Raw genomic sequence first — 11,988 nt, forward strand, 5'->3', positions numbered from 1 at the left:
AAACGGTGAAAAACACATTCTTGAAACTTCACTTATCGCTTCGAGCAGGCCTTGTGAAGGTACAGTATTTTTTTCAGATTCTTCAATCATGTCCTATATCGTGAAAATGACTCTAAAATAACGTTGCGACGCCACCGCGGGGTAGCGGTGGACGGCAACCGGCCGCCCGCCATTACGTAGAGACTCGGCGCGCCGCAATTTCATGCGCATTGACACCTTTAATGATTTTTAACTCGAAAACGAAGAAAAACACCCCTCTGGAATTAATTCACAGGTTGTAGTACAGTTCAAGGAACATGTCAGAATTTTAAAAAAAATTTTTAATCGTCTCAGTCACTGCTTTAAAAATCTTTGAAAAATTAATTGTTAAATAAACAATTGATGACAACTTTTTTACGATTTCGTATTTTTTTTTCAATTCTACGGAGGTTTCCGCGTAATTTGAAAAAAAAAATATATTGTATCTAATTTTTTGCCAAACTTATGAATTTTTGAAAAAAATGGGAGTCTAATTTGTTATTGTTAATAAAAAATCGAATTTTGCATTATGAGATTCGCGCTTTGGCACAAAAATCTAACTCCCCCCACACAATCCACATGCCAAATTAAAAAAATATCTGAGAGATGACTGATCCGGTTGACGCGGAATAGCCCGTACACGAATGCCCTAGCCAGTCAGTACTGCGTATTTGTGTGTATGTGCAGACGTTGAGCACGCACGGACACAATCTTTCGTTCGACGGTCCATGAAAGGATTTTCGTGCGGAACAGCGCTCACAATCGGTTAGAACGTGTCTCTGACGGGATCCTGATTTTGACAGTTTGCCCGCATAAACTTTCGTGCGTAAGACCTTTTTTCGTTGTTGAAAAAACGTGTTCGTACGCGCAAAATTGTGCTCAAACCATTCGTAGTAACCGTACTGGCCAGTCAAAATCACGATGTCGTCAAAAACACGTCCCAACTGATCGTGAGCGCTGTTTCGCTCGAAAACCCTTTGACGGACCGAAGAGCGACGAATCATGTTTGTGCGTGCTCACAGTCTACGCGTAGCGTATAAATACGCCGTACTTCACTACTCATTCATGCAGGCAAATCGTTCGTGCGCGCAAAAATACCGAAATCAGTAAGCGGCTTTGGAACATCAATTTTCGTACATACATTTATGCCGGAAAATAGCTAAGGGAAAAAAATGTATGTTTCAACCAAACTTTCAACCTATATTTTTCAGATGCATGAGTAACAATAACGGAAAAATTATTTTTACAAAGCATGATCTGTAACGGATGAAACCGCGTTGGGTAAGGGTAGATAAAATAATTATTTTTTGATAAGCTTTGAACTGTCTCGGTGAGATAAAATCAGTGCTGAGCTAAACATAAGTTATAAAATGAGCAACAAATCTTCATAATAGATAAAGGAAAAGAAAACAAATCAACTGAATAACAATAGAGAACACTCGAGCAAGGAAGCTCGTTGTACCAATATTTACATGATTTACATAAGTATAACTGGCTTCAGCCATGATTAAATATAATCAACAACATATTTTGAACAATGTACCATGGGTACCGTAGTGATGCGTAGTTATTCTGAATGTTATGAGTTGTTATACCAAGTTTGTTCCGCAAATATCGATATAACAATAATACAAGAAAAAGATACTTTCTTAATTTTATGTTGAAACGGATTTTTTAGCTTCACCCGTATTCGGATCTACAATGACCTTCTCTTGAAGGGCAAGGGTAGAAGTAGAAGGTGACGCAGGTAGCAAGGGCATTGTGTCTATTGCAGGAAGAAACCTTCCATCCATACATTCCTTGAAAAGAAGCTTTTCACTCTCTTCATCGGATTTCTCCTGCCTTCCAGTTTTCGTTTTTTTCAGAGGATGTACCCGCAGAGCCAAAAGTTCCGCTATTAAGTAAGATTCCGGTTTATACATTCTTGTAAAATGAAGTCGCACGTGATCACTGGCATTTTCGTCCTTCCGTGGAACGTAATCGCAATGAGGACAAGGCGGCGTCATTCTCTCGATTCCGTGTCTCCGTTTATGAGCATCCATTGCATCCTTATCAGGGGTCCCAAATGGGCAACTCGGACAACGTATAGACTCTTCGTCAGCTTCGTTGGGCCCTACCAGAGTTCCTTTTCTTTGCATCAATATTAACGATTGTTTATCTTGATTAGAAACTACTATTGTGCTCGTATTAACCGATGAAGTCGTGGCCGTAGTGGCCGTTGCGGAAGTAACTACCGAAGGCTTAGACAAAGATTTTCCGGGTCTTGTAACTGAAATGACGGGTGGCTCTGCAACAACATCGCTATCAACAGAAATTGTATCATCCTCCAACTGCCGTTTTGATGCCTGAGCTTCAGCATTAGCTTGATGTTTCTTTAAATGTTGAACGTAGTTTGCGTAATATTTAACAGAATAATCACAGGTATCGCAGCGATATCGTTGCTTCGCCCCGTGAAGCGTCAAGTGAACTCTGTACTGTTCGCGTTTTTCAAAAGCGGAGGGGCACTTATGGCACTTATAGCGTTTTTCTTTGAGTCGTCCATTTCTCAAATATCCTGGATAAACGAAGTTAGGGTTTCCGCGCATTAAAATACCGAATTGTGGGTCTGGAGGTGGCGGCACTCTATTTGCAATAGGTGCCGCTGTGGTCTCATTTGATTCGGCACGGAGTCGGTGAACGACTTGATGTTTGGCCAAGTTCTGAGCGGTTTTTGACGAATAATCGCATTCCAAACACTTGAACTTATTATTTTTTCCATGCAAGGTCATGTGGTATTCCAAAGCATCCAGCTTAAAATATCGTGCCGGACACTTAGCGCACGTGAAAACTTGATTTCCATTTTCTTGATTGTTCTCATTAGAATTTCCACCATTAGGACTGGAATTAATTTCAACTACGATCCAAGCCACGCCGCCGATTCCAGCCGCTGAAGAAGAATGATTATTCGCCTCAACGCAAGCCGTTGTCGGAGGTGGATGTCTTTGCGAGTGACCATATAATGACAAAAGGTACCGAGTTCGTTCCTGATATTCAGGAGAGTGAGCTTTTTGGTGTGCCAAAAGATGGGCGGGTTGTCTAGCAGCATACGAGCACCATTGGCAGGAATAAGCCAACTCTGTCGAGTGGTACCTCAAATGAATGCGTAGTTCTTTTTCACAGAGAAATCTCGCTGGACATTTACCGCAACAGTGTACGAGTCTAGAATCTCGTAGATCGGGTTCAGGGCCGAGAACCGGTGGTTGGGCGAGTCCCAAAAGCGTGGCTAGGTCATTGAGTTGCTGATTATCAGGTCGCCCTTCATCTACCAGGCAGTGAACAGTACCCAGGACTCCAGAATGCATGGCTGTGTGAGACTCCATAACGTCGCGACGCGTGCACGTAAAATTACAGTCTGTGCAATTGATCAAGAGTCCTTGACTCGGCGGTGATACATGCATTCCTTCGTGGTCCCGTACTTCGGCGCGGCGTGAAGCAACGTGAGGGCAGTGTCGGCACTTTAACATCTTCGTCAGAGTCCCATCGGGACGAGAAACCCAAACCAAAGGCGCATCGGGAAGAGCCCGAGTGTCCAATAATAAAGGAGGAGGGACACCACCCGTAACGTTTGCCTTAGATCTCAAAGAGGTTGCATCCGACGAAGCCGCTGAAGTCACTCCGGTTATTTCTTCGACGGACGAATCATCAGCCTTTGTTTTAGATTCTAATGATGTCCCGTGTAAAAAAAAACATATCAATTACGTCATTTTCTCATATAATTTTATAATGTATATTGAGAGAGGTTTATGGCAAAAGTATCTTTCACCATACCTGACGAAATACGTTGAAACTTCCGCTTAGCCGGTAAACTCTCCGCCTCTATGTTTCGCTGATGTTCCGCCGCTAATTCCTCTCCATGAAGCCTTGCGTGTTCTAACAGTTCTCTGAGAAATAAATTCAAACAGACTTCACATGTTAAAACAATACGCTCAGGCTTGAGTGACAAATTTAATATTGATCCGTAACGTACGCTTTGGTGCTGACGTAAAACGGGCAGAGGTAACATTTAAAAATCGCGCCGAGATTTGGTCGGTGATGATCGCGGTGAGCAGCAAGAGCGGCAGCAGTAGATGCCGCAAACGGACAATCTCCACATCCGTAAACTTTCTACAAAATTAATATTGAATTTTGTGGTAAATACGCCGGTTTCGTCTTAGCATAAAACTGTACATTGTTGTCATCAACGGCAAGTTTAATTCTGTGTCAACTTGGATGATGATCATCGATCGATAAGATATCTATAAACCTACAATTAAATCAAATTACTCACTTTCTCGTCATCAGATATCTGTATAGAAGTTTCATAGTGAGACTTGACGTGTAACAAAACTGCATCCTTGCTGGAATCTCTGTAGTTGCATCTTTTACATTTCCATAATGTACGTTTCGTTTCTTCAGAGTTATTAACTACAGTAGTTGTAGTGGGAACAGATATTGTCAAGACTGTGCTAGCGGTAGGCACAGAAGAAACGGGAGTACTCTTCAACAAGGACTGACCCTGGTTACGGTTTGCTGCTTTTAGAGGAGGTGGGGGTCTGGAAGGTAGTGTAGAAACTTCTAGGGACGAATTAAAAGCTATAGACACGGGATTTGGAGCTGGAGTTAGCTCCGGTGGTTGTCTGTATTCCGACTCATCTGTCAGCATCATTTTTGACGGTGGTTCGTCAATGCAATGTTCATCCGATAATTGTAGCTGCTGTTGTTGCACCTGGAATCGAAATGATCATTAATACGGTCACTACGCCACAGTTCTCTTGCTCTCGTAAATCAAAACCTTTGAAAGTCATTGTCCTTATAAGACAACAAGTATTGAATAAAAGGAGGCTGACCTGCGCAAGGTATTTATTATATTTCGAATAATTGCGACGTCCCGTTTCATCCGTCATAAGAACCCGGGCGGCCGCATGTTCAGGGTCTCTAGCCGCTTTAAGTTTTATATGTTTAGTGATGTCCCATCGCCAATTGGACCTGTAAGAACATAGCGAGCACTCGAACGGCTTCCGGTTTAGATGGCCGACTATGTGGACGTGAAACCGAGACGCTGTAGATGCCCAGAAAGCGCAGTGGGGGCATTTAAATACCCGACGGCCACTCTGCTGCGTCGAGCCACTCTCCACCTGTGAAGATCTTTTGTTTACTATCTTCTAGTGCGCGTGTATATAGTTTTATCATGCTGAGAATTTCTCGCAATTAATCCCTCTAATTGCGTATTACATGAAAATTAGTTGTATGGTTATTCAGTGGAAACTTAAACATTTAGCCATTCTATTTTATTCTTGCAAACGAAATTAAGCCCCAAACTTGTGAAAGTACATCTTGGAAGTTAGTTTATACAGTTTTGGTAGGACTTTCTTATCACCAAAGTAAAATTTTAATCAGAAAATTTATGTCAGAATAGGTGTAGATAGGAAGGATGATAGGTAGGAACATAGGATAATAACGAGATTGTCTTGATTACACACCGACGAGCCTGAAGAATTGAGTCCGGTAAAACTCGAGTCCCAATCCATTTGATACGGGAATCTATATTCTCCGCGATAAGTGGTGGTCGGACGATCTTCTAGGTAAATTTGTGAATTATCATTAACTGACGACTCTTCGGTACCGGATTGGCAGATGTGTAAGTGCGCTTGAAGATCGGCGGAACTTTTACATCGCCTACGACATTTGGGACACCTCGAGGAACCAAGAGAAACGCTAAGAGCGGCGTGATGTGTCCGTCGATGGTTCGACAATTCCTCCATGTTCTTTGCTTCAAAAGTACACCAGCATTTCAAGTCTATTGCACCTCCATTTCCGCGCATAGACCCGTCCGATCGTCCTCCATTATTCGATGTACTCGTCATCAATCGCTCCTTTAGTTTGTCAAAGAAGGACGCGTTCTTCTTTTCAAACGAATCCCCGCTACCACTCAACTCCCTCTTGGTAGCTAAATTCTAACGATCAAATTCATCTGACTATTCCGCTATAGATTTTATTGTTCTTATAACACCTAAATTTAATCAACTTCCCCAACGCCCTGTCTCCGGTAAATAAATCGCGTTTAAACAAGGTACGTACCTCTTGTTCACCGTATAGTCTCGCCATTTCCGTATCTCGTGCGATTTGCGCCAATTCCGGCCTGACCCTCACTCTCGGCACCCGTAGCAGCGTAGTGTTACCGCCGCTCCCACCGACATTATTCGATTTCGGAGAACTCGATGTCCCTAGTGGAATCAACATCGGTAAAGGTTTTCTGGATCTAGAGATCAACAAGGGAGCGTGAGATTCCGCCAAATGTCTTTGCATTTCAGAGTCCCATGCTGTGATGAATTGGCACCCCTTTTCTTCACATTTTAATGCTATGCATTCTGCATCAGCAATAACACTGTTCCTTTCGTCAATAAAATCGTGTTTCTCAGGAGTTACCGATTTCCTGGGTGTTCCTACCGACTTGCTTGGGCTCACGCTCTTTGTTGGCGTCGAATTGCCCGACGTTTTCGTCAGGTTTTCTCGAAAGTCACTAGCTCCAACCTACCGGAAATAATTATCATATAAAAATATTGCAGGATTTACTGTTATCGAATTTGTTTGTTCAGATAAAACCTCAAGAGAATAACCAATTTCCAAATTGCTAGCTCAAATTTAAAAGGTCAAAGACTTGCACTGATCATCTCGGTGACTCAAAATTTCACTCTCGCACACAATTACCGCGCAAAAAAGTGTAAATAGATAGTACAACTAAGATTTCTCTTTCACTTTTTCCGTTTCCGTGCATACGGACCTGATTATAACGTTTTGGGCTATTGCGGGGTTTCCGTTCGCAAGGGTTGTTCGGCTTTCGATGTGGCTGCCCAACAGGTGGATCATGATGATTCATTTCGTGAACAGTGAGACTTTGCCTGATATCAGCAGTAAAATTGCATGCACGGCATTGAAAGGCTCCGCCACCCCCGTGATTTCGGGTGTGACGATCCAAGTTCCACTGCAGAAAAAGAATATGGTCAGACTGCCTGTACGTTTTAATGAAGATATTTTGATAAAGGAAGACGATACAATAATATGCGGAAACAGCAGTGTTACAATTATTTCTACCTTATAAGGAGTCCGAAAATCGCAGGCATCGCACTTTATCATAGGCATGGAGTGATATTTGACGTGTTTCGTGTATCTCGCGCGGACGTGCGTTACATAGGAGCATTTTGCGCAACGAAAGAATCGCCTTTTTAAATGATGCACGCGTTGATGGGTTTCCAAGTCTCGTTGGTTTACCGCAACGTGAGCGCACATCGGACATCTACTTCTCTCGGCCGATTCCGTAGCTATTTTGTCCTGCAGATCCTCGTGAGCAACCCGAAAATGACGCTGGAGTTTTTTCGCGTGTTGGCAGACAAAATCACAATGGGGACACTCGTAGCATCTTACCTAAAAATGAGCTATTCATCACTAAGTTCGCTGTGTAAAAATAATAATGATCCTATGCGCAAGAACATGACGTATGCGACACCCCGCCAGCGCCTAACTATAGGCAATCCTAGGAAGGATCTGATTTTTTTCGCCTGTACAGTAAGCAACTGTTCATACTGCACGTAATCGATATTTATAATTCGAATTCTTGTAGCAATGGGTTCCTGCATCAAATTCAATAATTCTGGGACTTTGTCCGCGATTGATAGCACTCACCCTTTGCTTGTGTTCTTTTTTTAGGTGATGAAGGTAGCTTTTAAGACTGGGAAATTTTTTGACCGTCCTGCAAGTTGTACATTCGTATGCTTTCGACCCCTCCTCTGTATCGACGAGCGGGCTTTCGGTCGGCTCTTCTTTTATTACCAATTTCCCCTCCTCGTCATCTTCCTCGCCGTCTTCATCAACGTCCTCCTTTTCCCCTTCTTCCTCCTCGTCCTCTACGGCCGCCGACGCGTCATCCTCATCCTCCTCTTCATCCGCCATTGCTGTTGGCTCATCATCCGAAACGTCTCCCCTCTTGCTCCTCCTGGTGTCCTCGCGCTCTTGGTCCTGTTCCATCGGCTCATCCTCGTCCTCGACATTTACTTCGTGGTTTCTTTCTTTCGCAGGGTGTCCGGTGGTGGGTGGGGGAGCCGCTACAGCAGGTTGAGGTCGAGGACGCAGCGCTCGCAAACGGGGCAGCGAGTCCGCCATCTTGTTCTGTTCCGTGGCTGTTATTTTTCGTAGCCCCCTATCAACTCCTGAAAAAATCCTGGTTCTTAGAAAAATAATTTCCAAATTGCTGGGGTCGAGTGCCAGTTTCTTGAAACGCATCCGATTCCCATTCTTCGCTGAGGTGAAAATGCCAGTCAAATAAATGGACATGTCATTCGATTATTCATCGAAATTACGCCAAAGCTGAAGAGAACCAGATTCCCTGTACTGGCTCGCTGATCGGTCACAATGGTTGCAACAAAACAATCGATCATTACGCAACATAGCGCCAGTACAATAATCTGTAGAGATAATTAGCATTACATACACAAAGGATTAATTACAGCAACTTGAAGGATAGCTGTTGGTACTCCGCCATTGCATGACTGTTTCCGACCTTCCGTTCCTCCGCTTTCTCACGTCGCCGAACATCCAATATCCATGCGACTTCCGCGCTGGTTGGAATGACAGCGTGCGTCTCACTCGCTCCAACCTAACAACCAGCTAAGCCATATACTCGCACGCTCTCACTCTCACTCTCTATTCCCTTCTCGCTCCCGCCTTCACTCTTTACCTCTTTCCGAAGAGACCCAAGATGTGCTGTAGTTATATCGTCTTCCAACTGCACGGTACACACAAAACAGTACCCAAGTAGAAGAGAGAAGAGTTGATAAACCCCCGAAGAATAAGTAAATTGACAATCAAAAGACGTGGCAACGAGACGTGCCGAGTTGAACGTGCATATTTGTCTAGAAGGAAGGACAGTGGTAACGCAGAGTAATTACATGATTTAGTACCTTGTTAGTTGATACTCGGACCCTCGAAGTTATTATTCACTGATAGTCAACGATGCCTGGCATAGAACCTTGCTATTGGAATACGGCGAGGTCGTGACGGCGTGTTGCGTGTATTGCTCAACTCTTACACGGTGTGCTTTTGGCTTTGCTTGCTGCCCTGGCCTCTTGCGTCTTGCCACTAGACTCTAGAGGAAAGCCAGGAGGAGCGGCGGCGGCGGTGGCAGCGGCGACGACGGCGGCAGCAGGCGGTCGCTCGGTCGGTCGTCGGTGCGTCGGGGTCTCGTTCGTCGGTGTAAACACTCGCGCACGCGGGTAACACAGCTAGGTAGTAGGTAGCACGCACACCACCGAGGAAAGTCCCGAGCAGCCTGCAGCCTTGCAACGCTTGCCAGCCAGCAAGCAAGCACAGAATGCCACCGACTCCCGAGTGCTTAAGAGCCGTCGGACGATCGCGATTATAGTATTTGAAGAAAACAATTGTTGGCACGAAAGAGGGAGCGAGAGTGAGAGAACCAGAGGGAGAGAGAATGACGATAAATGTGTTAACGTATGGAGAAAACAGGAGAAAAAAGGAGAGATAGAGAGCTCGGTCACACAACTTTATGGATAGTGATATATATGCGTCCATGTAGATGTAAGTATGAATGTATACCGATGATGACATACACGTTGGATCCATGCATGTGTCAGGGGCACGTGTATACATACATCGGATCGAAGAGCTTCGCAAGGCGTTTACGACAGCTACGACCGTCTCGGCGGAGGAGTGCGAGATATTTATGCGAAGAAAATGACGCGAGGTGTGTTGATGGAATCAGCGAATAATCAGGAGAGGATAAACAGGACAATAAAATAGCGACGGCCCTCCGAATAGCTCCTTATTAATCAATAAAGTATTAATCGCGCACGTGTTGTACGTCTATACTGTGTATGCGAGACGATCGTTTCTGCAAGAACGGTGAAGAAACCCACCGTCAGCCCCTCCCGGATGCGGGATGACTGACGACGCCGATGGCCAAGTAGCGCAGGCGGGCGCCATCTGCAATTCCACTCCCTTCCAACTTACCTACGGGCATATTACGGGCTACGGGACAGGTCCGACGCGAAATGCGATAGCGTCAGAGGACCTTATATACTTATTTATTACCATGATCAAGGTAGACTTATTCTACACTTTGAGCTACATCAGCACCGATTTACCGGATTTGAAGCATAGTATTCATCGGTGCAGGCTAAGCGAACTAATTCAGTGAGCGAACGCCTAGTCGCCATTTTCCTCTCTCCTTTTTTCCTGTTTCGATTAATGGTCTGCCCGGAAATGACGCGGCTAGTACCATGCAGCTGTTATGATTATTCCGACAATCGACAGGAGAAATTGGTGCAGGAAATGAAGAATAAAAAACTGACTTGCCCCAAAGTTGACCGCAAATGCGATTGCATGAGATATTACCCTCGCCGTAGATTTCCGGTGAAGACCGGCATATTGTTTTTTATACATACGTACTAAACTTACACTAATACGGTATAGATACGAAGTAACGCTGCATATAGATGCATGTAAGATACGCGGAGAGACGATAGCGCGAGAATCCGTATGGAATCGACATTTCAACGTGCAAGGAACGTGCATGCATGCGTATAATATCGAACGCGATTTTGTTCCTGCAAATTATCGAATATTCACTATTTTCGTAATAAGATTGCCGTTGACATTTTAAAGCAGAACAGGTTGATGTGGAAATTAGAAACGATACCCTGACCTTCGGCAACTATAAATATAGACAAGATTTCCATAATTATTCGACATATGCTGCATGCACGCACGCTCTCCCGTCTTCGAAAATTACCAAATAATTATTTTTCGCCAAAATGTAATCAGACCGATTCATATTCTCTTGAACGCCGATTGCGGCAGTACAATCTTACATTGCAATACTTATACATATACGCCTATAATACGTGATTTATAAATCAGAAGTATCTTTCGCTGTATTACATATAAATGTATACAAGATTATCGTAAGGCTAATAAGTACCTACGTCTACAGCCTAGCTCGATACCCGTTATCTTCGTGCACGTCCGTCGCCGAAGTATTCCAGGGACACGCATTGGCCATCGTGCAAAGTCAGACTTACACCGCAGAGTCAACTATGTAGTGTATTCTACTTTGTACAACACCGCTATTACACATTCCCAAACTCTTCAGAGTACAGAGAAACGATCCCCTAACTGATCACGAGCAATGAATTACGCTCACACTTTCTATCTAATATGGAAAAAAGTTTTACCTGATTGCCTGAGATTCCGATGCCGTATATACACAACGCGTATATCTATCCGAGTGCTTACAGGTTGAAAAAATCCTCTAATAGGGAAGTTTCGTTGAGTTTTGGTTATTTATATTTTAATAGTTTAGGAGGAAAATGATCTGGTCACGTGTTTCCCTTTTCGTTAAAAACAAAGTCGATAAAGCAAAGTATCAGCAGATTGAAAAAGGTACTGTGTGACATCAGCCATGCTGAAATACGTCTATCTATATCAAACCTGTGAAAGAGAAACGTTTATACTGTCACGAAACTTATAAGTTTTGACATCATATTTTGTTGCAAAAATAAAGAAATACAAGCAAATTATATTGAACTGATCTACCTTATACAGATACGAATAGTCGGAATTCTTTTTCCCGTAAATTGATATTACTACTGCAAGTATTGATTTTAACTACGTCTGTAACGTGTGCAGGATTAACTAACTGGATTCACGAACGATTTGTTCTGCAGTAATATCAGGATTATTACAACAAACCTAGCAGAATTCTTACTGAAGCCAAGTAAAAATTCCACAGGTGTATAACCTTTCAGATAGTTGCAGAAGAATAATATAAGATGTATGACATACATTCATGTCCCTATTTGCGGCTGTGCTCTGATTGAAAGAGCGATGAAGTAACAAAATGATTCAATGGAAAAAAGAAGTATGCATGTCCCTTAGTCGGAT

At 43.5% G+C, this 11,988-nt stretch overlaps 1 protein-coding gene across 4 annotated transcripts; it reads right to left on the reverse strand.

The window, feature by feature from the left end:
* Positions 1–1,197: 1,197 nt before the first annotated feature.
* Positions 1,198–9,987, reverse strand: LOC124176252 (zinc finger protein Xfin-like). Of its 4 annotated transcripts, XM_046557263.1 has the most exons (13): positions 8,991–9,986; positions 8,768–8,815; positions 8,538–8,686; positions 7,717–8,240; positions 7,129–7,458; positions 6,818–7,018; positions 6,115–6,567; positions 5,517–5,990; positions 4,884–5,171; positions 4,325–4,762; positions 4,025–4,161; positions 3,826–3,938; positions 1,198–3,718 (listed from the first exon to the last, which is right to left on the reverse strand). In XM_046557263.1, exons 4-13 carry the CDS (start codon positions 8,191–8,193, stop codon positions 1,674–1,676), a joined length of 4,956 nt encoding a protein of 1,651 aa, XP_046413219.1. In that variant the 5' UTR covers positions 8,194–8,240; positions 8,538–8,686; positions 8,768–8,815; positions 8,991–9,986; the 3' UTR covers positions 1,198–1,673. The 4 variants fall into 4 exon arrangements, with proteins under 4 accessions (XP_046413219.1, XP_046413220.1, XP_046413221.1 ...); XM_046557264.1 differs by lacking the exon at positions 8,538–8,686; XM_046557265.1 differs by lacking the exon at positions 5,517–5,990 and having other exon boundaries at positions 8,538–8,815; positions 8,991–9,987.
* Positions 9,988–11,988: the final 2,001 nt, after the last annotated feature.

The sequence above is a fragment of the Neodiprion fabricii genome, chromosome 2 (genome assembly GCF_021155785.1).
Source record: "Neodiprion fabricii isolate iyNeoFabr1 chromosome 2, iyNeoFabr1.1, whole genome shotgun sequence".
NCBI lineage: Eukaryota > Metazoa > Arthropoda > Insecta > Hymenoptera > Diprionidae > Neodiprion > Neodiprion fabricii.